Raw genomic sequence first — 26,929 nt, forward strand, 5'->3', positions numbered from 1 at the left:
TGGGCCTTCAGATGGACGATTGGGCCTCAGATGGACGATTGGGCCTCAGATGGACGATTGGGCCCTTAGATGGATGATTGGGCATCAGATGGACGATTGGGCCTTCAGATGGACGATTGGGCCCTTAGATGGACGATTGGGCCTCAGATGGACGATTGGGCCCTTAGATGGACGATTGGGCCTCAGATGGACAATTGGGCCTCAGGTGGATGGTTGGGCATCAGACGGACGATTGGGCCCTTAGATGGATGATTGGGCATCAGATGGACGATTGGGCCTTCAGATGGACGATTGGGCCTCAGGTGGATGGTTGGGCCTCAGATGGACGATTGGGCCCTTAGATGGATGATTGGGCATCAGATGGACGATTGGGCCTCAGATGGACGATTGGGCCCTCAGACATTTCCTCAGCAGGAATGTAATAGATAGCTGTACACAGCTTGTTAATTGTACTCACAATGATAGGAAGCCATTTTGGATCTAGTTTCCATGGACGCCACCATGCCGGCGTCCAGGCTGCGTTTGCTACAAGTCCAGACTGACATCACTTCCTGTGTGGATATTTACATGCAGCAACACAAAGAGCTGGGAGGCGATGCTGGTGGACCGGCGGCTCATCATTTTCTATCCGGATCTTTGTTTGGTTCTGATCTGTACCGGATCGTTGAACCCAGTCTGAACAGCATTGATTAGCAATCTGGTTTTTGGGGGCGGGGTTTATTGCAACAAGAAATCCCAGGGTCCAATAGGAAGCGAGAAGAAAGGGTTGAGATTATATATCTGTTCATAAGTGATATCTATACAACACAAACATACATTCTGTCCACAGATACAGACCCGAACATGAAGATCAACCAGAACCTCTGGGTTCTACTCAGCACTGCTTGGTCTAGTTGTGGGTTTCTCATTTAGATTCTCTTTTCGTCATTTACACACTGATTCACAGCAGTGAACATTTATCCCAACCCCGCCCAGTAATGTTGCAGGCAGGCTGGAGTGTTGCATTGTGGGTAGGTTGCAGGCGACCCACTGCTGGTTCACTCCGGCACTTCCTGTGAAAGAAACACCAACATCAGATGATGATGTCCGGTTAACATCCAGCCTTCACTCAGAAGCATCGCCTGGACTCACCTGCTTCCTGTCGCCTCACATCTGATTGGAGAAGGAGGTGGGCGCCCCCTGCTGGCCGTAGCCTTGACCGTACTCAGCCTCCTGGTGACAGAAACACAGAGATCCAGCTCAACATCACACATTCGTCTAGTGGACATCGTGATGGGAACCAGGGCGACTCAGAGGTTCTCTGATGGATGTGGAGCAACACCAACAGCCATGTCACGTTCTTCTGAATTCTGATGCTCACTTCGACCTCCAGCAGCATCTCTTTCCCTAAATACTTTGGGTTGCCTCCATGTGATCGATGGCCATTGAGGATATGGAAGCTTTTGAGTTACAGATGAAGATGAACCATCAGACTTTTCATCAACTCATTACCAGACCAACAGGATGGTGGAGAACCAGCAGGTCCAACTGTGATCCTTTGCATCCTGAAGGCGGGCGTGGCGCCAGGTTTCCTGGTGGGATGCTGCAGCTGCGTGGAGCTGAGGTCAACATTCTGGTGACATGACATCATTTCCTTCCTGGGTGCCACGAACCTGCAGACTCTCGAACACTCGGCTGTACTTCACAGTTGAGGTAGACTCATTGCAGACAGCCGCCAGACATGCAAAGGTCAGCTTGGTGTTGCACATTAAAGTGTTTTGTATAAAATAAGGATGAGATTCGGCTAAATCCGTCACAAAGACGCGCAGCAGCTAGTCTGCCAGTCTAGGTGTGCGGAGGCTGCCCTGGTGGAGAAGAAACGGGGCGAGCTGCCCAATTGGCTCATCAAACTTACTGGCATCTTTTTGGATTGTGGGAAATGAAGGATTTTATCATGAGAAATGTAGGCAATCAGTACCATTGACCCTACATCACTTCCACATTCCCTTAGGAAGGGTCCTGGTCAAGTTTCTAGGGAACCTTACACCATTCTCACACTAGGGGTGAGAATGGAGAACCAGTTCTTTTAGAAACCTCTCTACCTTCATCCTGTTGGTCTCATAATAACCTGATGAAAAGTCTGATGGTTAATCTTCATCTTTAAATAGGAATGAACGCTATAAACGGTATAAGGTGGAAACCATAGAAATTTGGCCTGCAATAAAGATCTGTAGTCCACCGGCTAACCGCGGTAATGCTTGTTGATGATGTAGCCGACCGGCATCAAAACAGAGGAAGCAGGAAGCAGCGAAGGAAGAGCTCATTAAAAAGGCAGGAGGAAAACATAAATTATCTGGACCTGGTTCAGGTTTTATCCTCCAGTGGTCTCAGCGCGGCAGATGTCACGGGCAGACAGCGGGAAGCGAGGGGTAAAATCACATGTGTGATCCCCACCAGGACGAGCATGGGGTAAAGCTTGCTGGGTCCAATGGACACCTTTCCTAACTGTTAGAGATTTTTTGGTATTATCATTTTATTCTTACTTTAGTTCACATTCAGTCTATAGATCTTTGTGATTTTCTGTTTAAAGTGTTCTCTTCTTTAAATGACCTGGAGGTCACTACTGTCTGTTCAACTTTACGAGAAATAGATAACACTGAGTTTCTCAGACTTTAAACCCTTTTGCAAGAACACCCCCTAATTTAGTAACTACCTGTGAACAGTCGTATTTTGTTTTCTTGACAGTATTGACCGAGATTTGAACCGGGCTCAGACCTTTGATCAGATATCACATCTGGACCTGGGTTGTTAGATGTTTGGGTTAGAAGCTTTACGACCTCTGTTGTTTTTCCTGACTGCCCTCTTGCCTGTCCTTCTTTGACAATAAAAACAGGAGCCGTTGTAAGGGCAGCCCAGAACGCTCTGTAGAACTGATCGAAGGAGAGGTTTTGATAGAGCGTTCTCCTTTTGCAAAAGCTCTACATAAAATTCATATACGTTGTCTGTGGTTCTTTCTTTTATTTAGGTTCGAAAGGAAAATACCTATCATTATTTGGTGCCGAAACCCGGGATCTCTCACCTCCCCCGCTGTCAGGCAGAGGAAGACGCGCTGAATCCGTGCACGGCCAGAGTCAATTGGACCTGGAAAGGAAAACCCAGGAAGCAAATTCTTCGCTGGGCCAGCGACGTATCCGACTTTGTCTGCCAACGGCGGAGTGACGAGATCCGACTGGACAACCCGAAAACTACAGAAACGTAGGTGAATTTTAAGTCATATAGGTTTGAGTCCTTGTCAAATATTAATTTGACTAAAAGAAGGTTTGAGTCCTTGTCTGATATCAACTTGACTAAAGAAAGGTTTGAGTCCTTGTCAAATATTAAAATTTCAATTTGACTAAAGAATAATGAAGGGTTAGAGTCCCAGTTGACAGAGAGTTTCAACTAAAGGCAAAAGGATAGGCTCTTAGAGCCCCCTTACTTAGAGGACGCCTCTTAAGGGAAAGTCCTCACTTAGATAGAAAGTTTGTTATTTGCTGTGCTGCTACTGGTTTTGTTTGCTGTTTTGTTGCTGTGTGTGCATGAAGGAGTGAATGGTGTTTCTCTCTCTGGGAGTAAAACTCTCTGCCTTCGGAATTAGAATCCAAAGTGAAGAACCGCTTGGAGCTAGGATCCTAGAAGCCTGTTCTTCAGGAGGCACTGAGTGCTGAACTACGGCACTTTCTATGAGAGAGCACATGATACCAATATTTTCAAGCTACAATTGCAAGTGATTTAAAAAAAAAAAAAAAAAAAAAAATGGGAAACACAAATTCCTGTAATTCCTCACTCGTTGAGGGCCTCAAAGGGGATGAAAAGTACATGCTGTCCAGATTTCCTGGTAGCATTGTACATATGAAAAAATGGAAAAAGAAATATAAAATAGATGGGAAGCTAAAAATTGATCAATGGCAAACAATTGTGGGAATTTTGGAGAGTAGTGTAGCAAGAAAAAAGGGAATAAAAAAGGTTAAAAAGGAGGATGAACTAAGGTGTGCTAAATAATGGTTAAAAGCAGCCATAGACCGGAAAGAACAAATTAAAAAGTTTAAAGACAAAAAGCTTGTAGAATCAAATAACTTATTTGTAAGGCCAGAAGACAGTGATGGACGGAATGCTTCAGTGGGACGGGGAGAGCAGGTACGGCCGACTGCTCCTCCACCGACCGCTGCGGCAGATTCGTCTGCCCTTGTCTCAGTATTAACAAACTCGGTAGATAGTCAGCCGAGTGCACTTCTTAATATCAGAAAGTTAGAACAAATGTCTGTAAAAGGGCAAATTACAGTCATTTGTCAGGAACTAAACAAGAAACAAAAACAAAAACCACAACGTCCAGATGGATGTTGGAATTGTGGCCATTTTGGCCACTGGGCTAGACATTGCCCAGAAAACAAAATAAATCATCGGAAGGGTGGCAGATGGAAAAAAAAAACAAAAAACAAAAGTATAACTCCTCAGCATAAAGTTTTCTTCCACAACCAAACAAAACTTACCACCAGAAAAAATTGATGAAATGGAAGCTTAAGTGTAAAAGAATTTTAACAGGTGCAAAAACAATTTGATGAGAAATGGAATGAAACAATAAAAAAAAAAAAAAGGAAAAGAAATTTTTCTCAGAGAACAATGTTTTTAAATGTATTGATTACTGGGTAGAATAATTATAAAAGATTAAAACACCCACTTGGTGCTATGATCCTTTGGCTGTATGTCTAGAGGTGTCAGCGATCAGAGTTTGGTACCGACCTGGACTTTATCCAGCCTCATATCTCTCTTAAATTCCAAATGAGAGGAGGGCTGCTCGCTGGCTTCACAGATTCAGCATTAGGATCAATAAACTTAAGGTAATTCATTGATCTCTGATAAAATGATTACACAGACTAAGTTAATTTAAATGTAAATTAACTTACATTCTACATTTTAAAATTAAACATGGCAAAGGATGAAAGAGACTATGGGTTTTAACATGTTTCATGTTTATATGTGTTTTAAATGATTTATGTTTATAACATATAAACAATGTTGGGTACTAAGTGGCTAAAACTATACAATCAAAAGAGAGAAAATATATATATAAAGGAATAACAAACTAATAAACTCCTATTTGCTTCTTTCCTTTTCCTCTGTCTGAGCCTCGCTGCGGTGCGTCTAACCTCTGACCTCAACTCAAACCTGTCTTGCCATGGCCGAGATGATGTCCCTCTTTCGTCACTAGCTAATGACGGCAATCAAGAAGACAAAGAAGAGTTCTATCACCTCCAGACACTGAAGTATCTGCTGATTTTAATTCCTTGACACCTGGGAACTGCCATTGAGCAAACTCTTGTATGGTGTCCTGCTGGACATTGGACTGAAATTACATTCTTGTGTTTGGATGCAACTGAACTCTTACAACCTCTGCTGATCTACTCCCTGACATCAGCGTGGAGAAGGAAAAGATAACGTACTTCTGAGACAAAGACAACAAACTGAACTATTTGATGCTTGTTTTATTTGTGAACTGTTTGGACACTGACAGAGGGACAGTTTGGACAACTCAAGATCCAACACCAGAGCCAGTTGGACTGACAGGAAACAGCAGAGAGAGTAGGAGGGAGGAAGGAGGATTACACCCCAGCGACGCCAGCACTGGGAGGAGGAGGGAGAAGTGAAACAGAAAGGAGAAATCCAAAGATAAGTGTATCACACACACAGCTGTCATACACTGTTATTGCATTGAAGATTTGCTTGCTAACCCTGCACACAAATTATCTAGCCAGAAGAGGAAGTCTTAGAGGCTTTTATGTTCAATGATAGACAAATTCTCTCAGTTTGTCCCTGTTAACTCTGAGTCCTGAACAGCAGGACCACTGCTAAGGATCCTTTTAGGGTCCACGAGCCAAAGGTTGGGAAACCGTGAAGGGAAAACTGCAATCATTGAAAGTTCAGCAAAGAACTAGCAAAAACTTATGCCACTAAATTACACCAACTAAAAATCATCAAAGATTTTAAGCTAATAATTATTTGCAAAATTTCCTTTTTCCTTTTTTAAAGGACATGCTAGTTTGGATTTAAAATTAAAATATCTCTAAGTGTTAAAACTAAAAATAATAATAAATAATTGATGCTGCAGTGTTTGTAGACCATTAAATATTTGTTGCACAGTCAATGTAGAGTTAAATTTTTTAATGAATCTACATTTTATTGAATTGGGTGAAGTGTTACAGCAGCAGGAAAATCAGTTACTGCTGGATTCTAACACATGTAGCTCCTTTAAAATGTGCACGTTGCCTACAACAGGATTCTGACAACTAGAGATAAATGTTAACAAATTAAAAATGTTATTAAGAAATATTGGAAAAATTCTTAAAACGTCAGAAAATTTGATAATAATTTGAGCAAAGAAAAACAGTGAAAGTAGACTGAAAATTTGTTAACTGACTGAAAATCTAATAGATTTTTATGTTTCTGTTTGTGTCATTTTGCACTGATGAAAATGAATGTGATTAAGGGAACAAACAAACTATACTCAAGAACTGAGTAACTGATCAAATTATTGATTATTTAATATTTAGATAATAAATTGTCAGCTGGTTTGGAATGTGAGGTTAAAATAAACTTAGATGTCAAGTAACTGGATACTCCAAACTGATGATTGATGATTATTAAATTCATAAAGAAATACTGAATTAGAGGATTTGAGATTTTTGTTTAATTTTGGGAAGGTCATTTTTTTTGAAAGAGTAAGGAAATGTTCTGCAGACGAGCCAACTCTGGGTTGTGCCATCTGACAGGAGTAGAGCAGAAGTGTTCCACCTTGATGAATTTGACAACTTCCACATAGACAAACCTTCCTACCACAATCCCTGTAAGGCAGTTGCAATTTTGACACATGGATATTGTCAATGTGTCAACTGGGAGGAATGATTATTAAAATGAAATGAATCACGGATTAAAATGAAAAAATCAAATTCTTACTTAAAAAATTTTTTTAGTGCTGTATAGTACTGCATGACCTCTTTGTGTTAAAAACAATCCTCAGGGAAACATGAGACCAAAAAGAGGAAGTTTCCCTAAACCTTCTTATCAATTCCAGACAATGCATATGGATTTTAGTGAACTTACACAAAGCGGACCATATAAATATTGTTTGTTAATGATTGATGCTTTTTCTAAATGGGTTGAAATAGTCCCAGCAAAGCACGCAGATGCTTTGACAGTAGCTAAAGCTATTTGTAAAACTGTTATTCCATCACATGGCATACCACTACCTTTTTATAATAAAAAGTAGATTAAGAAATGTATGGAAACAAATGTTTAGATTTGGTAAAGATGTAAATAAGAATTACACTCACACAAGAAGGATTAACCATTTGAAATAATTCATGAACACACCTCCCCCCAGACAACACTACACTGACAACCCCCCCACACACCTCAGCACAACCCCCGCCCCACTTCACTACAGACCAGGTCAGAGAACAGCTGAGGAAGCTCAAGCCCAGGAAAGCAGCAGGGCCGGACCAGGTGTGTCCAAGGCTGCTGAAGACCTGTGCTACTGAACTGGGAGAGCCACTACAGCGGATCTTCAACCTCAGCCTGCAGCTAAGGGAAGTGCCCACCCTCTGGAAGACATCCTGCATCGTCCCAGTGCCCAAGAAGAACAGGCCCAGCGAGCTGAATGACTTTCGGCCCGTGGCACTTACTTCACACCTGATGAAGACGTTGGAGCGGCTCTTCCTCGGCCTCCTCAGACCCCAGGTGGAACATGCCCAGGATCTCCTGCAATTCGCCTACCAGTCAGATGTTGGTGTGGAGGATGCCATCCTCTACCTGCTGCACCGGGCCCACTCCCACCTGGATAAGGGCAGCGGCACGGTGAGGATCCTTTTTTTGGACTTCTCCAGTGCCTTTAATACAATCCAGCCCCTTCTGCTCCAGGATAAACTAAACAGCATGGGAGTAGACCCGCACCTGGTCACCTGGATCCATAGTTACCTCACCAACAGGCCGCAGTATGTCAGGCTGAAGGACACCGTGTCTGACACTGTGGTCAGCAACACAGGAGCCCCCCAGGGCACAGTGCTGGCCCCTCTTCTCTTCACCCTGTACTCTCTGACTTCCTCTACAACTCGGAGCTGTGTCACATACAGAAGTATGCTGATGACACAGCCATAGTCGGATGTATCAGGGACGACAGAGAGGAGGAGTATCGCTGTCTGGTGAGGGACTTTGCTCTCTGGTGCCACACAAACCACCTGGAACTCAACACTGCTAAGACGAAGGAGCTGGTTATAGACTTTGGGAGGTCCAGACCAAAGCCAAGACCAGTCGCATTAGAGGGAACTGAGGTTGAGGTCGTGGACTCCTACAAATATCTTGGGCTGTGGCTGGACAGTAAACTGGATTGGTCAAAACACACTAGCCACCTGTATGGGAAAGTGCAGAGCAGGATGTACTTCCTGAGGAGACTGCGGTCCTTTAACATCTGCAGCAAACTGCTCTGGATGTTCTACCAGTCTGTGATTGCCAGTGTCCTCTTCTACACCGTGGTGTGCTGGGGAGGCAGCATATCCAAGAAGGACACGTCCAGACTGGACAAACTGACCAGGCGTGCCGGCTCTGTGGTCGGCATGAAGCTGGACTCTCTGGTGACGGTGGCAGAGGCGAGGACACTGAACAAACTGCTGGACATCATGAACGATAGCAGCCACCCTCTACACGTCGTCATCAGCAGCCAGAGGAGCCGGTTCAGTGACAGACTGCTGCTTCCCAAGTGCCGGACCAATAGATTTAAGAACTCTTTTGTCCCCCATGCCTTCAGACTGTACAATTCCTCATTGGGGGGGGAGGTGACACAGGACAGAGGGTGGAAGGAGTAGTGACCCCTTGTATTTTTCTCCATACTTATCAGGTCAAACCACATAGTGCAATACGATATCACTGGTCAATCTATCCGTCCAAATTCTTATATTTTTTTTGTGTTGTATTTATATTTACTTATATTCTTATATTCTATATTCTTATTCCTTGTTTCTTGCATAATTTAAGGTTTTTCTTGCATAATTTAAGGTTTTGGTTACTCACATTTAGTGTGTACCTTAGTATTTAATTTGTATTTTGTATTCTTTTGCACTTTTGCTTACTGTGTGTTATCTTTGTTTTTTGCCTGGGAGCTGCTGGTAACTTCAATTTCCTGAGGGAGTCTTCCCAAAGGATCAATAAAGTACAAGTCTAAGTCTAAGTCTAAGTCTATGAAAGACCATATAGCTTGCCAATGTTTTCTGCAGATTTGCAGAAAGCAGATGTGGAGAAAAAATTGACAGAGTACATGATCAGGACGCTAAAGCAGAAAGAGGTGTCAAATGCAAATTTACTGCCCTCTGCCTCTACTCTCCCACAGAAAGCCCCTCCCATCAAGCCAGGAGACTGGCTTGTCAGAGAAAGGAAGAGCTGGGCCAGCCCACTGTGGGAGGGACCATTCCAAGTGCTGATAACCACACCAACTGCTGTAAATATTGCTGAAAGACCCAGATGGATACATCTCAGTCACTGTACGGTACAGAGAGTGTTAGACTTCTAGATTGAGTGATGGGGAAGATCTGGCTACACAGGGAATTCACTGTATAGATGTGTTTTGTCTCAACGCCAGCAGAAGAATTCAACAGATCCTCACTCTTTTAGCCTAGAAATTCTGACATCTCTGTAATCTGAGCAGCAATGGGACTCTCACAAGCCAGGTGGAATCCCTGCTGTGCTGTGACTGCAGCATGTTTATTATGTTGGAGTGGGGGCTGTCTCACCCTCAACAAGATAAGGAGAGAAGCAGACACATCCTTCCCCCAGACTCATTCACAAGATTACAACCCCTATTTGTGGTGGCAACTGATGAATAGAACTGCATATGAAGAAAATGGGACCAACACATAACTGTGGTCTGAGACATGGAAACAAGCACACACCCAAGTGACACCATACATCTGCCACAGATAGACCTCTGACTACCAGAAGTAATTATTTTGGTTAGTCTTAAGCCAGGAGCCCTTGGTGTCTGTGTGTATAATGGCACCACCTTTCTGGGGACAGCTCCATAGAACCTGTGAAACAAAAAAATCTACACCTCCTGTGACAAGAAAGCAGACATTTTCGACTGTGACGACTGCCAAGCGACGAACCACATCAGTACTGCCTGTTCCAAAAGATGGAAGTCTGACCGCAACTGTACCAGAGTTATTCTTCTAAAGATGAGGAAGTTCGACATCGGAAGCAAGACCAGGGGACGTCAAAGTCACCTTCTGCAGCACCATCATTCCAGGGAACAGAGGATCCAGGACAATGGCAGACTGTGACTTTCCTGAAAAAGGTCCAGGATGTTCACAGCCATGGACGCTACTGCACTAGGAGAGATGTCATGCCGAAAGCCCAGCCCAAAGGTGGGGAGGCCTTACTAAAAAAACTGGAGTTCCTTGGAAATTCCGGATCTGGAGCGGCAGAGAAGAGTGTATCCAAAGTCTATTCCCATCAGTGGGAGTAGCTGAAGTTCGAGACCATGTTGAGATCAACAGGAACTGGAGGAACTATACATGATGCCCTGAATGAATGGGAAGAGCTTAAAGACTATGTGGACGATGCAACTCAGAGGTCACAGCCTTTTGACTCTATTTCTTGGCTCACCTCCGGACCCTGGTGGCAGCCTTTTTATTAAAGATTGGAACACCCATCATGACTGTACTGATCCTATTCTGTCTCTATACAACCTGCATCATTCCAAGTCTTCGTAGCATGATGTTAAAGACATTTAACACTGCTTTGATCAGCTATCAGATGGACAGGGTAACCTCTGACACAGATGAGGACTACATCTGGTTTCCAGAAAAATGAAGATAAACAGGAAAACAGGAACATATGATGATGTGCTATACCTAATAAACAGATTAAATCATTTGCTCAATGGCTCCTGCACTGAACATGTGACAATAGATGATGTTCGTGATTTAAGATGCATTTGGGGTATACTGTTTCTTTTATTTTTCATTTATTGCATTATATTCCATATATTCATTGTGTATTTTCTGTGTTTAGATTAGAAAAAAAAAAAAAAAAAAAATCTTGCATTTATTGGTTCTTTTCTTTTCTGTGCTTAGCTCTTGCAGAATAAAATGATAAAAGGGGGGAATGTTAGAGATTTTTTGGTATTATCATTTTATTCTTACTTTAGTTCACATTCAGTCTATAGATCTTTGTGATTTTCTGTTTAAAGTGTTCTCTTCTTTAAATGACCTGGAGGTCACTACTGTCTGTTCAACTTTACGAGAAATAGATAACACTGAGTTTCTCAGACTTTAAACCCTTTTGCAAGAACACCTATTGTTTTCTTGACAGTATTGACCGAGATTTGAACCGGGCTCAGACCTTTGATCAGATATCACATCTGGACCTGGGTTGTTAGATGTTTGGGTTAGAAGCTTTACGACCTCTGTTGTTTTTCCTGACTGCCCTCTTGCCTGTCCTTGTTTGACAATAAAAACAGGAGCCGTTGTAAGGGAGCCCAGAACGCTCTGTAGAACTGATCGAAGGAGAGGTTTTGATAGAGCGTTCTCCTTTTGCAAAAGCTCTACATAAAATTCATATACGTTGTCTGTGGTTCTTTCTTTTATTTAGGTTCGAAAGGAAAATACCTATCACTAACCCTCCTGCTGTCTTAGCACGATGCTCAGGAGGAGCGCAGCAGATGTCACGGTCGGGGCGGCGTGACGGTCTTTCCAAAACCTCCAAAAGAAAACCTCACATGGGGTCAGTGTGACCGCGCCAGACATGCAGCAAGTTCATTATATTACTTTAAGTTAAGCTTTGAATTTCACCAATCAGTTACTATTTGTTATGTAAATTAGTTATTTCTTTGTATTAGTACTTGTTTGAAGCGAGCAGTTTTTCCTATTGCACTTGAACGCCCCTTATGCAGCGTAGCCACGTAGCCTGATGCATGAGGAGGAGGTTAAAGGCTACGCTATCGGTCCAGAGGTAAAACATTTTCCTTGGTTAATTCACATCCCATAATTTATACTGGTGATTGAAGGGAAGTTATATTTACTCGAGCCGAAGTCAGATTTTAAATGTACAGCAAGTTAATAGGAGTTCCTGTGTTCCAGTTGTGTAACTGTGAGTTATGGTGACTAGATTTGACGCAGCTGTGGCAGGTTTTTCTTGGTTGCTTGTTTGATTTGACTCATTTTTCTTTATTTTGGATGTCATTTTCTTGCAATGGGAGGTGTTTGGACCAGACTGCTCACTGCTGTTTCTTTTCATATCTCAGACATACTAAATAAAAGACGGTCGACCCAGATGTGGTTCTGTCACGGTGTGATGTGAGGTGGTGGTAAGGCAGACGCTTGGAGACCCAGGTAAGATGAATAATGGTGGTTTAATGATGAAATCCCAAATAACACAAACAGTCCGAACCCCAGGCAGCACTGCTAAGTGGAAACCAAGGCTTAACACAGGTAGCGCTGGGTGAACGAATGGACGTCAAGACAGAGACAGCACGATGACACCAAAGGAGACGAGGAACAAGGAACACAGGTGGGCTTAAATACACAGGGAGTAATCAAGGAAACGAGACACACCAGGGAGCAATCAAAGGGTAAGACGGGACAACAGGGAGACTCACAGACAGAAACTCAAAATAAACACACCAAAAACTCAAATCCCGACAGGTTCCTGTTCTGTCTGATACACTGATAGAAACACAACGCAGAGTGAAAGCTTGTGGTGTTTAAATGACCCCGTCTACAACCACAGTCGGACCGGGAGAAGAACCCGTTTATTTCTTCCTGGGAATCGAATCGATACGTCAGGTCAATACTGGAATCGTATCGCTAAAGTGACTCAGCTCTTTGTGTCTGTGGGGGGCAGAGATGGTCCTCATGGTTTCCCTGGACAGCGGTCTCTCTGGTGAATCTATCTGATGTTTGACTCCCTGGTTCTGGTTCTGGCTCTGAACTGGAACTGGAACCAGAACCACTGCTGCTTATGGTTGGGTATTGGTGGTTACCTGCTGTGGCTCACCTGGTTGTATCCTTGCTGGTTGAACTCGGGCTGGTACCCTCCCTGGTTGCTGGCGTACGGGTCTTGTTCGTACGCCCCCTGCTGGGCGTAGGCTTCGGGCGCAGGTTTGCCCTCAGGAGGCGGAGCTCGCATGAACGGGGCGATGATGCCCGTCTCCTTGAAGACGAACCAGAGGTTTCCGGCCCACAGGACCAGATTGATGAAACCGAACGCCTGCAGAGGAACACAGCAGGTTACCTCCGTCTGCTGGGTGGAACAACTGAAGGAGGCAGACAATGCTCTGCTCTGATTGGTCGGCTCCAGTGGCCTGACCAGGAATCGCCTCCTTTTATTGGGCTGGACCACATAATGAATACCGCCTGAAATGACAACATCAGGACTTTTCTAGAGCAGACTACCATGCAACCATTGCCCATCTTCATCTAATTTGCTGGAAGCTCATTTTCTCTTAATGTTCCTGAATGCATCATTCAGTGCAGATTATTCCAGAACATGCAGATCGTTCGCCAGGTGAGGCGGAAAAATGTAAAGAAACCTTCAAGAGGTCCCAAGTTTGTAGCAGCAGATGTTGGATTAATAACTTAATCTGACCGAACATAAAATTCTCTGCATGAGAATCGGGTCGGATTTATGTGGCGCATTTTCAATAAGCCTGAAATACAAACAGCAGTGAGAAAACTAAAGAAGAACGTACGACACGAAGCTGTGCTTATCAAACCATTCTGGTCTGACTAGTCCAGGGGTCGGCAACCAGTGGCTCCGGAGCCACGTGTGGCTCTTTCATCCTTCTGTTGTGGCTCCCAGTGACTTTGGGAAATAGAATATTTTATTAAAATTAAATCATTAAAAAATTATAAATTAAAATAATTTTAAAATAAATTTCTAAATCTGAAGATTATGGTAAACTTGTAACATTAAAACAAAAGTTTTGAACATTTTTAGCACCCAAAATATACGTCATGTCCGCCGATGTGCGACAGGCATTCCTGGCGAACCCCACATGTCTGGCAGACCGCGTTTTTTTAGCGCACTGATTTATTGATCTTTTGACCCTTGCCTGGAAGATACATCATGAATAAATCCAAGAAAAGGAAACATTGTGAAGATGGCAGAACATTTAATGCTACGTGGACAGATCATTTTGCTTTCACCGCTGATGAAACTGGTTCACCTTCTGCTTAATATGTGGCGACAGACTGACAAACAACAAGAAGTCAAATGTTGAAAGACATTTCAAGAGCAAACACTAAAAAATATCCCGAGGGAGAGGAGAGAAAAAAGGCCGTTTCGGAGCTGATGCGAAAGGCTGAAGCGTACGGCGCCCCCTAGGGGACATGGGGATTTTTTCCTTTTGCGTTCCCTCGCAATACTGTACTGGTCAGTTATGCAGCATAATTTAACACTGTAAGCCTTTCTTACGGTGGGCGCCGTACTTTCTGCTTTAATATAAGGTTATGTGAGGTTTTTCCATGAATGTTAGAATCTTTTTGTGAAATATCTGAAGTTTTATATCTTTCTTTAGGATAGAAAGGCACCACAAACCTACGATATAAACAGAAACTTTCCGTAAGTAGGAAAGAAATAAAAATACATCCTAATTTGGACTATTTCTGAGTTATTATCGCGGGTAATAAATCATCTGACAGTTTTGATTGTGTCTCTGTTGTTCTAGTCTGAATGGTTTAAAGAGCTGCTTTCAGTGCCGCTCCATCTCAGCCTTAACAGACATAAACATGCAGGAAAAAATAAATCGATTTTCAATCAGTGTTTTGCACCAAACAGTTAATAATAATAAACAAGTTTTCACTGAGGCTCTGTAAGAGCCATATGAATGAAATAAGTAATTATTGATATGACAGGAGCAGCGGATTTGACACTTAGGTGTGTCGACGTGGGAGTGACGTCACCAGGTGTGAATGGGAAGGAAACTGGCTTTGTGTGTATTAGGAAGCGGTGAGCGGGGCGGTCAGTCCTTGCAAAGTTTGGAGCCTGATCATCAAAATGGAATAAATCGATAATTGTGACAGAATAAAGAAAAGGTTTGGAGTTGATTGATAAACGGACAGATGAGATTCCCCGAGTTAACCCAGTGCGGTCCTTTACCATCATTAGTTTGTCGTGTTTTTAATAATAAAAACTTGTTAATAATAAAAACTGTTTGGTGCAAAACACAGATTGAAAATCGATTTTTTTTCCTGCATGTTTATGTCTGTTAAGGCTGAGATGGAGCGGCACTGAAAGCAGCTCTTTAAACCATTCAGACTAGAACAACAGACACAATCAAAACTGTCAGATGATTTATTACCCGCGATAATAACTCAGAAATAGTCCAAATTAGGATGTATTTTTATTTCTTTCCTACTTACGGAAGGTTTCTGTTTATATCGTAGGTTTGTGGTGCCTTTCTATCCTAAAGAAAGATATAAAACTTCAGATATTTCACAAAAAGATTCTAACATTTATGGAAAAACCTCACATAACCTTATATTAAAGCAGAAAGTACGGCGCCCACCGTAAGAAAGGCTTACAGTGTTAAATTATGCTGCATAACTGTCTGTTATGCAGACAGTTTACCCAGCACATAAAGCTGAAACTACTGAACATATTGCAATCATAAGAAGGTTATACTCTAGGAAGACTCTCTGAAGTCTGTGTTGGAAGGTTCTACTTCTGGTAATCCATTTCAGTTCTGAAGATTGTTGTATTTGTTGTTGTACCTCGCAAATTGTTGTATTTGCGAGGTACGCAATACCTCGTACAGTATTGCGAGGGAACGCAAAAGAAAAAACTTCCCCATGTCCCCTAGAGGGATCCGAACTACGGGACACAGAAGCAGACTGCGCATTTTTTGGTTTGCTTGGTTGGTTCAGTGCCGGTGGATAATATTTGGATAAGTTTTGATTTTTATCTCCTGAATAAGAGGAGGACAGGTGACTGCATTCTGTTTCTATGTTTCCTTCAGTGCGGGTTGGGTAAGTTTCGATTTTTATTTCTTAAATACAAAGACCCAAATAGACAGAGGGTATTTTGTTTGAAATTGAGCATCAACAAAGTGTAAAATGCGTTTTGTTACATGCAGAAATAAAATGTTGTGTTCTCTGCAGCAGTTCGTTGATTTCATAAACGCAACATAGTATCGATTTTTGTACATAGCATATAGGTTTTATATATATGACGTCAAAATGGGTTGTGGCTCCAAGTGCTTTCTTTTTATTGGGAGGCGGTCCCAAATGGCTCTTTGAATAGAAAAGGTTGCCGACCCCTGACCTAGAGGAAGTTCATCCTGTGAGGAAAGACAGAAAGGAAGTTGATCAGAGTGGCTCCGCCCTGCGGCTGCAACAGGCAGCAAAATGGAAGAGGCTAAAAGCTAAAACATGAGCAGCTCTAAGCTAGCAGGGTCAAAGGTCTGGGAGTATTTTAAACTGGCAACCCCACTAATTAACTCTGGTTGGGTCAGTAACCGACTCAACGCCTGTGGGCTCGGGTCGGATTATTTAGGCCTAATCTCTAGTCCGAAAAGTAAAAACGTGATTAGTGATCCAGAGGAAACGGCAAACAGACGTTTCGTGTGAAGTCAGTCTTGAAAAGCCGTTTCAGCTCAGACTTAAGGAAGCTGGATGCTTAACTGCATCAGATCTCTGGCTGGTTTGCATCTCAATGTCCTCATAAAACCAGAAAGATGGATTATTGAATAGTTTATTTATAAACCTACTAAAAGTCTGTTTCTGTAAAACGTTTCATCTTTATGCCAGTTTATCCTCTGGGAATGACGTCAGCTTTTCTTTTGTTAGGTTTTTCTAATATTGTTTGGATTTTCTTCGTTTTCCAACAGGTCTGATTTTTCTGGTTCTGGTTCTGGTTCTGGTCTGGTAGAGCTGTGAGCTGACCCAAAGTGTGGTCGTTGACTTTGGGGGATTGTCAGCGACCGGTCGGTGAGTCCGGAGCGGACTCTTACCACGGAGGTGTTGAGTCCGGACATGACCGGGTCGTGGACTTCTCGGCAGGAGTTCTCCTTCTTCTCACAGGCGTCAATCAAAGTGATGACCTCATCCGGATCGGTCGCCGTCTTCACGTCGGACAGACCTTTGGCCCAAGCCGCCGAACTCACCAGCCACATGAAGGCAAACACCGCCGTCACTCCCAGGTCCTGGAACATCGCCACGGTCAGAACTACGTGTCCCACAAGGCACCTGGCGGTCACACGGCGTACTTACGATCAGCGGGCCTTTGTTGTTCTCCTTGTACTTGTCGTAGAAGAAGACGTAAATGCTGAGAGCCGCGGTGGAGTAGAGGAAGGCGAAGACGCCGATGGTGACGAAGAACTCGGCGGAGGAAGAGTAGTCTCCGACCAGGAAGATCCGGTCCGTGGCCCTGTCCTTACAGGTGGGGGCGTCGAAGTACACCTGGTGGAGTCTGACAGAAGAAGAGTCTGTCAGAGACGGCTCGTTCTACCCGGCCCGTTTGGTTCTGCGGTTGTGAAGGGAAAGAAATGTCCGGACCTGAACGGATACTCGAACTCCACTTGTATGGCGAGGTCGCTCTCCGTCCGGTTCCTACACTCCACCGCCATCTTGAACATCCCAGAGTAACTGCCACAGGTGGAGAAGGCGAAGATGGCGAAGAACTGCGGGGAGAGGAGTAGACACAGAACCCGATCAGAACCCCAACAGAACCCCATCAGAACAGGTTCTGGAGAACTCACCCACTGCAGGACCTTGATGAAGCCCAGAGGAACCTTCAGGATCCGGAACTGACCCTGGGCTACGAGCTGCAGGAGCAAACAGACACACGGGTCAGAACCAGAACCACACCGACCCACCAGGTCAGCTCCATTCCTGCTAGCAGGATGTGGGCGGAGCTTAAGTCACCTGACCTCAGACGGCCGAACACGGCCAGAGGAGCAGAACCGGACTGCCCAGCAGGTCCAGCTCTGGTTCTGACCCATTTGGGTCGGAACATGTGACCAAATCAGAACTTGACTGACCCGGGATGAACAGAACCAGAACAGATTACAGACCAGCTGGGTTGAGGGTCACCAGAACACTTTGGATCAGAACCGGACCAGACCGCCTGCACCTCGGTTGGTTCTGGGTTAGTCCGGTTACCTGCTCAGGTGAGAGCTGATGTCCTGATTGGTGCAGCCAGCAGGAAGCAAACAGAACCAGACCCAGAAAATACTGGTTGCCACGGTGATTAGCTCTTTTTCTGACCCTCCAGCAGCAGAACCGGACCGGAACTCAGTTGTCACTGCGAACCCATAAGCATCAGAACCTGCAGGCCTAATGGGTTGAACAGAACCATCAGAATCTTCAGGTCCAATTCATCCAGAACCCCTCAGAGCTGAACAGGACTGAATCGGAACCGAACCGGTAGAGTCCAGTTTCCTCTGAGCTGGTTCTGGAACACATGGAGGTCCAAACAGAACCAGGTTGACCACTGCATGGATCCAGTTTTTTCATCAGTTTTTATGATTCTTGTTCTGTTCAGCTGAGTTCTGGAGAGGCGAGTCCAAACACACCCGATCCAGTGGTTCTGACCCGGTTCGTTACGTCAGAACCAAAATAACAGCTCCTCCGGAACCGGACTCGGTTCGCCCAGGGAGCTGAGCTCAACCCAGTCTCCATCCCAGCTGGTGAGGAGGCGAACCGAACCGAACCGACACCAGCACCGAGCTGCATCAGCAGCACCAGAGAGGAAGATTCTCCTCTTCCTCCCCAGCTGCCATTTCACCACCACACGCGCGCGCAGAGCCGCGCGCGCGCATCGTGATTTCACGTCATTCCCGCAGAAAATTCCCGTTTCCGAGGATTTTTCTGCCGAGATCCAACAGAACCAGAACCAGGCCCACACAGAACCACCCGAACTCTGGGCCGGACCCGCTGCGGGATGGGCCGAACCCCGCCGATCAGAACCGCATCCCCTAGACACAAACAAAACCGAACCGAACCGAACCCCGGGCCGACAAACCGAACCTAAATCATAGCGGGATGCTGAGAGTCGGTACCTGATTTACGACGTCCATCCTGCCGCCTGGAGAGGAGAGGAGAGATGGAGAGATGGAGAGATGGAGGAGGAGGAGGAGGAGGAGGAGGAGGAGGAGCCGGGGGAGGAGGGGCGGTGCGTCAGCGGGGTTTATTATTATTATTATTATTATTATTATTATTATTATTATTATTATTATTATTATTATTATTGTCAGAAATGAAAATAAACAACAACAAGCGGGACAGAGGCAGCAAGTAAATACAAATTCATATTTTTATTTCATTTTGACGGAGGGGGGACAGTGGGGGGAGGGGGGCTCATCACTGTAGTGGGAGGTGATGACGTAAATGATGACAATGATGGCGACGCATCATGTGACCCGGAAAGTGACGTAAACAAAAGCAATGACTACAGTATGCACAGATGGGAGTAATTTATCATTATTATTATTATTATTATTATTATTATTATTATTATTATTGTTCTTATTATTACTATTATTATTATTATTATTATTATTATGATTATTATTATTGTTGTTGTTATTATTACTATTATTATTATGATTATGATTGTTATTGTTATTATTATTACTATTATGATTATTATTGTTATTATTATTATATTATTATTATTATTATTATTGTTATGATTATTATTATTGTTGTTATTATTATTACTATTATGATTATTATTGTTATTATTATTATTATATTATTATTATTATTATTATTATTATTATTATTATTATTATTATTGGTTAATAACTCCGCCTTCTGCTCTGTCAGGCTCAGTGATTATCTGTCAGCAGAATTCAGTACTTTAACATCAAGAATTATAAAATTAAATGTCCCAACTAATAAATATAAGTATTCAAATAAATTGCTTCATAAGTCTCAATATATGGAATTAAAACAGTTTTATGTATTTTCCAGCCCAGTTATGAAAATCTGCGCTGAGGTTTTTCCCACACTGTTATGGAGCCACTTGCAAATTAATCCTAAAAAATGAACAGCAATAATCTGGTTTCTGCAGCCACAGAGAAACAAAAGTTTGATTTTCACCAAGTTATTCTTACATTTATAAATGTCAGAGTTCCAAACTATTTTGTTCACAGGCTCAATATTTACCTCACAAACTGAAGAATTATTTTTCAGGTTAAGTATTTAGTTCCTATCCAGATGTTTATGTCTGAGCTGAATATGTTGGTTGCTGGTTAAATATTTGGCTTGGAATAGAAATGTGTGGGATCTGGATCCGAGTACATTAGAGTTAGAATGAGACATGAACGTCTTTCTGGACCGTGTTCATGTCTCCGTCCTCTACAGAGCTGGGCAGAAATCTGAGTTTTAGTCAAATGAGCTGACAGACATTCTCGTAGACGTAAAGATCTTTCATGGTGACATTTTCTCTCAGGTTGGGAAAACGCAGCTTAAATAAACTCTAAAGTTGTTCAAAACGGTCCAACAGCTCAGGGTTGTGGTGTCTAAAGAATGGCTGGAGTGTGTAGGACTGTGGATTAATTAAAGCCAATCATTAGCATTAAGCTACATTTGGGCTTTCAGCCTGAACTTTATGTCATGTTTGATTGTTGATTCTATGATGCATGACTTTGTGTTTTAGTGTTTTTATGATGTAAAGCACTTGGAGACGCCTGGCTGCTGAAATGTGCTGTACAGATCAAATTTCATTGATTGATTGATTGATTGATTGATTGATATATAATGATGGAAAATAGTTCAGAACTTTATTTCTGTTTATTTTGGTGATTATGACTTTTAGCTGATGCCGTGTTCACTTTTCCATTAGCTGTTGGCCAGAACCACCTGAAAACCCGAACTGAATGGGTCTTCAGGAATAAAACTGGCTCTTTATTTCTGCTTCCAGCAGCCGGGAAGCGACCACAGGGGGCGCTGTCCTCTCAGCTGCACCTCCTGAGCGTGGGTCTTCGCCTGTGGGACAGGAAGTAATCTTACCGCTAGTTCCGGTCCACAGACTGCAGCGGCCGAAAGTCCAAAGTCCCGCTCTGCTGTTCGGTACCTGATAAACTGACCTGGGACCAGCCGTCAGCAGCCGCAGGTAAGAACCACAGAACAGGTCCTGGCCCAGCCACGCGTTTCCATGGTTACCGTCCCCACCGATAAGAGAAACTGCGATCGGTGGCCATTTAGTTGACCAATCAGATTTGAGGATCGGCAGGCGGTCACTTTCCCGCCCTGACTCGGGAAGACGCAGAAAATGCGTCGGTCTCACGGAGTGCTGTGGCTTCAGAGCTCTACTTCCGTTTCCATGGCGCGCTATGACGTAACGTCGCCCTAACAAAGATGAAAGTCAAGTGACGTCATAGACTCGCCTGTCATTTCTCTTGTCAGATTCCGCAGATCTTTGAAGGAACCTCCTGGTTTTTTAAGAGACATTTTCCGAGGTTTCCAAGAGTTTCGACTTGTTAAAAATGTCGGTTTTTGGTTCTAAGCCAGAATTTAACCTCCAGAAAAATACAGTCCTGGTCAGCAAAACGAACCAGTTCGTAGTGGAAGACCTGATGGCGCGCGGAGGCTACGGCTGTGTGGTAAAGTGCAGGAAGGTGGAGACGGAGGAGATGGTGGCCGTAAAGCTGGTGAAGCGATCGCAGTACGACTCCGGCGTGAATGAAATGAAAATTTTTAAGACACTCAGACAATTTAAGGGCGGCAATACAAACATAGTGAAATTTCTGGAACATTTTGAGCACAACAACCATTTCTGCCTGGCATTTGAGATGTTGGACATTAATCTATACGAATACATCAGGTGTAGGTATTTTTTTCCTTTGGACATCAACGAAATCCGAGTTTTGGCGCAGCAGCTGCTTGTAGCTCTGAAAGTCCTGAAAGAGTTACGTGTAACACACAGAGATATAAAATGTGACAACATCATGCTAGTTGATCGGGCGTCGCAGCCGCTGCGGGTGAAGCTGATAGACTTTGGTCTCTCCACCAGAACCTACAGCATGAGGAATTACGTGTTCAAGCAGCCGCTGTCTTACAGATCCCCAGACGTCATCCTGGACTTTCCTTTAGATGAAGCTATAGACATGTGGGGTCTAGGATGTGTTTTAGCCTTTTTGTACCTCGGTCGCCACCTGTTTCCCTCGCGGGCCGAGTACGAAACCTTAAGTGTGATGCTCAAGCTTCTAGGAAAGCCTCACGATACTCTGCTCACCTTCGGACTCAGCACAGGCCGGTTCTTTAAGTGCGTCAAAGGGGAATTTACGTACACTTGGTTACTAAAAACGACAGAGGAATATTATGATGACTCGGGCGAGGTGGTCGTGCTTCGTCCTGGAGTTCATTCGGACCTGAGCTGTTTGGATGACCTGCAGAAAAAGCGACCAGAGCCCAAGGATCCTTTGGAGAAGAGGGATTTACTGTCTTTCATTGACCTTCTCAAAAAGATGCTGGATATGAATCCTTCAAGACGGATCGCCCCCCTGAAGGCGTTGAACCATGAATTTATCACAATGGCTCACCTGTCTGCTGACTCCAGCAGCCCTTATGTGATTGCGTCCCAGACGAAGATGGTAAAGGTGGAAGAGGAAGAGCCTGAAGTGGAGAACTCCACCTCTGCAGGACCCAGTCTGCCACAGGAGAGCTTAGACTCAACTCCTCATGTAGATGGCAATAAAGAATCAGAGAAGAAAGCGGCTGAGCAGAAACAAGCAGCACCGGGCCCGGGGCCCACCGTGACCAAAGGTCAGGCGAAACCGGGCAGCAGACCAGCAGGCATGAACCCAAGCGGCCATAAAACGGGACCGTCGGCAAGTTCAAGCAGGCACACCACGGTTCCTCCAGCCACCGTCAGGAAGAACAAGAACAAGAGTAACAATTGTAAACCTGGGAAACCAGGTACTGAGTGCTTAGATAATTTCTCTTGTACCGAATCCTCATTTTCAGTCAGTTCTGCAGAGATCTCAGCCAGTCAAACTGGAGACGACCCAACAGCTGCTGAAATAGATTCAGAGGCAATACTCCAAAAGATCTTTGAGGGTTTTAGACTTAAAAAAGCAGCCACCTCAAAGTCTCCATTTCCAACTGATTCCTGTGATCCCAAGACAGAAACCCCCTCCGATCCGAGCGAGAAGCCCACCAACGTTTCAAAAACGCCCCGCAGTAAAGATGAAAATAACAAAAATACTGATAAAGTTTCAAACTCTGGACGATTCAACACAATGCCTTCATGCTTAGCAGGTTTGGGCCATGAAACACAAGAAGCACCAACCAGTTGGGCCGACAGTGACGGCAAATACAGAAACACCAGAATTAAATCACAAATTGTCAAAGTGAATCCCATCGTCACGGTTACAAACAAGAAACTCCCAACTGAAGACCAGGAACCAGGCGAACCGACCCGGTCCGACAGCACCAGGCAGCCGGACCGCTCTGCCAGAACGACGCTCACACACCGCCCTGCTTCCGTCCAGGACCGGTCCGGCCAAACCGAGAACTGCGCCCAGTTCACCGAGGTCAAAACGAGGAATACGTGTCTCAGGAGGATGAAGAACTTTGCCACGCGGGTCTTAAGATGTTTAGAGTAGCGGACCTTTCTCAGCTCTGTGGTCCGGAGTCTGGGTTTCCAGAGCCGGGGTTCTGGAGCTGGGTCAGGGAACCAGCTGAAGGTCCGCCCCGCGGGTGGAGATGTTCTCCGGGAGCGCCGGTCCTCCTACCGATCCAGCAGGTTCCTCCTCGGACCTCAGGGGAATCTCAGCAGATTTTCCTCCTTCGTCAGAAATCTCGCTGTAATAACCTTCCAACGATCCAAGCAGCCGGTTTTGGATCTGCTGAGTTGGTTTTTATCCTTTAGGTCACGAGTCAAACCTCAGACATGGGAGGCCGGAGTCCTGCAGCTGCTGCAGCGCCTGGTCCAGCACAGCAGAATCCAGATGGCTCCTCAGAATGGAAACAAGGCCTCCAGACTCCTGGTAGTAACCAGATTGTCTGGTTCAGCTGCAGCAGAGGAGCATCTAGAAGATGCAGGTCTGGAGTTTGACTCCTGCTCTACTCCTTCAACCTTCAGTTAATAAAATCTCCTTGAGATTAAAGATCTGAGGCAGCAGCACAGTTACAGTAGTTACCTACCGGTAGAGACACTGTCTCATCATCATCAATAAAACATAAAACCTAGATCCTATAATCAGATGAAGGATGACATGGCAGCAATGAGTGAGAGGTTTTAAGCTGGTGATGAATCTCAGCTTCCTCAGCCTGAAGCCGCTGGGAGGCAGAACGCATGTACAATATCTCATAACAGAAAACAGAAAATAATCTCACATTTACAAGATGTCTTTTCCTTCAGCAGATAAACAGATTTCATTCTAATAAAATGAAGTCCTGTCTTTGTTTTATAGTGACGGTTATGTCCAGGTGTTTGCAATGTCCTGCTCCTCTGTAAAGGAGCTAAAGCTGTTAGCTCGTTACTTTAGCATAGAAACGTCTCCTGGTTGTCCAACACACTCCAACTGCAACCAGTGCAACTCAACCAAAGTCAAACAAAAACATTTCATAAGTGCTAGATTGAAATCCAACCAGAAGCTGATTTTGGCTCCAATGTACGATATGACCTGACCTTCAATCAGTTCTTGGATTTTTTTGGTCCTGTAGTCTGGATTATAATCTGCTGTTTTTGTTGTCTGCTGATTATTAAATCTGTCCAGCGATTCACAGGAAACATCAAAAAATCCTCCAATTTCAAGAGCCGCCATGATTTCTATAGAATCAGGCTAAACTAGTTGATTTGAGACACAGATTGGTGTTAGCACAGCACACCGTAGCCCCGCCCACAGCACACCGTAGCCCCGCCCACAGCCCGCCGTAACCCCGCAGCCCCATCCCGCCATGGCCCCACCCACATCCCGCCGTAGCCCCGCCCACAGCCCGCAGTAACCCCGCCCACAGCACTTTTTAAATTTTTTAAGTTTTTCTGACACCATAGAATGTAAATTTAACTTCCCTCTTAATTTTACTCTCCACCCGTCATAAAATGTCATTAGAAAATAAATAATTTCTTGATTTAAATGTTGTCCATATTTTTTTTCTTACACCAAAAAGAGGAAACATGATCCTGTTTTCAACACATTTGGCTTTTTATTCCAAGTTCCTGTTTTAATAAAAATGTGGTTTGTTTGGTCTTTTTGGCTGGATTCATTAATCTAATTATTCTGTTGTATATTGTGGTTTTTGGTTGATATTAATTTTGCTGGCGTTTTCTCAAACGTCAGTAAAATGTGGTGAAAGTCATGAAGGCGTTTCTGATTGAGGAGATTTCAGCAGATTTTCTAATTTTATGCTTTCAATATTTACATCTGTAAGTATATTTACTGCTGGAGTTTTCTTATGATTTCTAATTAACATAAATTATGTTTTATCTCAAATGGAAGGTTATCAAACCACATTTTAATTTTATGTTTTCAAAACTTGCTGCATTGTCCCAGAACAAAAAACACAAAGTCATCTGCAAACAAAACATTTGATGAGTTTATTTTCATTGAACGTTTCAGCAACAAGGCAGTCCAAAGTGAAAACTTTGTGCTGAAACCAGCCACAGCTCAGAACAGAGGACCCGCAATTTCAGCCAGACACAAAATGGAAAAGCAAATAGTTTATTGGGAATCAGGCTGTGGGCCAGGCGACCAGCAGCACTGGGCCAGGAACCTCTGAGGGCCCAGAACCAGGTTAGCGGCTCGTAATCCTGGCTGTCGAGGTTCAGTAGAAAAGCCACCAACCTTCTCAACGTGCTGTGGAGAACAGGGGAAGGTTCCTGGGTCCTCAGGGAAGTGGTGGTGAGCAGGGCTCTCTGGGCTCGGTTCTGCAAGATGAGACTGGTCCAGAGGGTGAACACTGGCAGCAGGTTATGAGCTCAGGGGAAATCGGAGGTCAGGGGACAGAAACAGGTCAGGCAGGTGAAGACAAACCCAGGCAGGAGGCGGGAACAGGGTCGGGTCCAGAAGTCCGGCGTGGGCTCGGCGAGGCAAGGGAGTCCAGGGAGTCCAATTAGGGAACGAAGAATATTTACTCACACTGAAGGCTTTCTGTCGGACCTGCTGGACCGGTGGAGGCTGAGGAGGAAACAGACGGGCCAGAACCAGAACACACAGACATTTTGTCAAATCATCATTAATATTGTGAAGCTTCTTGTTACAGTGGAGCGATTCTCCACCCACAGTTTTTCATACCAGACTAAATATTCTTTTAATTATATTCAAAAAGGACTCAGCTGTTTAATTCACAACATTTTTATAATATATGACATTTTGCTGTAATAGTTTATTTTTTGAAGATATCTCAAATTTTTTATTCTGAATCTTAACTTTATGTTATCTTTAAGTTACATGTTGATGAATAACCTGCTTTTTATTAAATGTTCCATAATTTTGGTAAATATTACATATTAGTAGCACAGAGGGATGTTTCTCTTGTTACTTAATATTAATATATTCATCATATTTTTTAATTTATAACAGTTAAGTTATTGAACAACATCTCCAAACTATTATTATTCTGTTTTGAATCCTGGTGTTTAATAAACAAGCCAAAGATTATGTTTCTGTTTCTGTCCGTACAGAAAAATCTCGTCCACATTTTCGTTGTTTCATTTCTTATCATAAAGTTCATAAAGTTCTCCTCCTGAATCCCTTTTACATGCAGAAATTCATATCTATCTTCATCTTTTTGGGGTTTTCTGGGTCTGATATGATTTTTACATTAAATGAACCTTCAAACTGCCTAAAGATCCTTTTTTTGTTTGCAAGTTTACATTTGAACTTCTGCAATGATGTTGTGCTGTAAAATCTCTTAAAGTGGAAATGCTGACGTCGGCTCCATGTTGGTCTGTCTCATGACATCTGTTATGACCC

The 26,929-nt window shown here is 43.8% G+C and overlaps 2 protein-coding genes and 1 long non-coding RNA gene across 3 annotated transcripts; 2 read left to right on the plus strand and 1 right to left on the minus strand.

Annotated features, from left to right (window-relative positions):
- Positions 1-67: 67 nt before the first annotated feature.
- LOC116723192 (uncharacterized) lies at positions 68-398 on the plus strand. The gene is made up of 2 exons (XR_004339922.1): positions 68-205; positions 264-398. It is a non-coding gene; the product is annotated as an uncharacterized LOC116723192 (long non-coding RNA).
- Positions 399-698: 300 nt separating this feature from the next.
- On the minus strand, positions 699-19,181 carry sypa (synaptophysin a). The gene is made up of 8 exons (XM_032567887.1): positions 19,061-19,181; positions 17,759-17,824; positions 17,556-17,680; positions 17,271-17,469; positions 17,012-17,203; positions 13,057-13,269; positions 1,132-1,212; positions 699-1,052 (listed from the first exon to the last, which is right to left on the minus strand). Exons 1-7 carry the CDS (start codon positions 19,076-19,078, stop codon positions 1,147-1,149), a joined length of 879 nt encoding a protein of 292 aa, XP_032423778.1. The 5' UTR covers positions 19,079-19,181; the 3' UTR covers positions 699-1,052; positions 1,132-1,146.
- A 2,312-nt stretch (positions 19,182-21,493) lies between these two features.
- Positions 21,494-26,070, plus strand: LOC116720731 (homeodomain-interacting protein kinase 1-like). The gene is made up of 5 exons (XM_032564128.1): positions 21,494-22,925; positions 23,501-23,610; positions 23,657-23,754; positions 23,881-23,998; positions 25,846-26,070. The coding sequence occupies exons 1-5, from the start codon at positions 21,494-21,496 to the stop codon at positions 26,068-26,070; spliced, it is 1,983 nt and encodes a 660-aa protein (XP_032420019.1).
- The last annotated feature ends 859 nt before the right edge of the window (positions 26,071-26,929 follow it).

Source organism: Xiphophorus hellerii, chromosome 1 (assembly GCF_003331165.1).
Source record: "Xiphophorus hellerii strain 12219 chromosome 1, Xiphophorus_hellerii-4.1, whole genome shotgun sequence".
NCBI classification, from domain to species: Eukaryota; Metazoa; Chordata; class Actinopteri; order Cyprinodontiformes; family Poeciliidae; genus Xiphophorus; species Xiphophorus hellerii.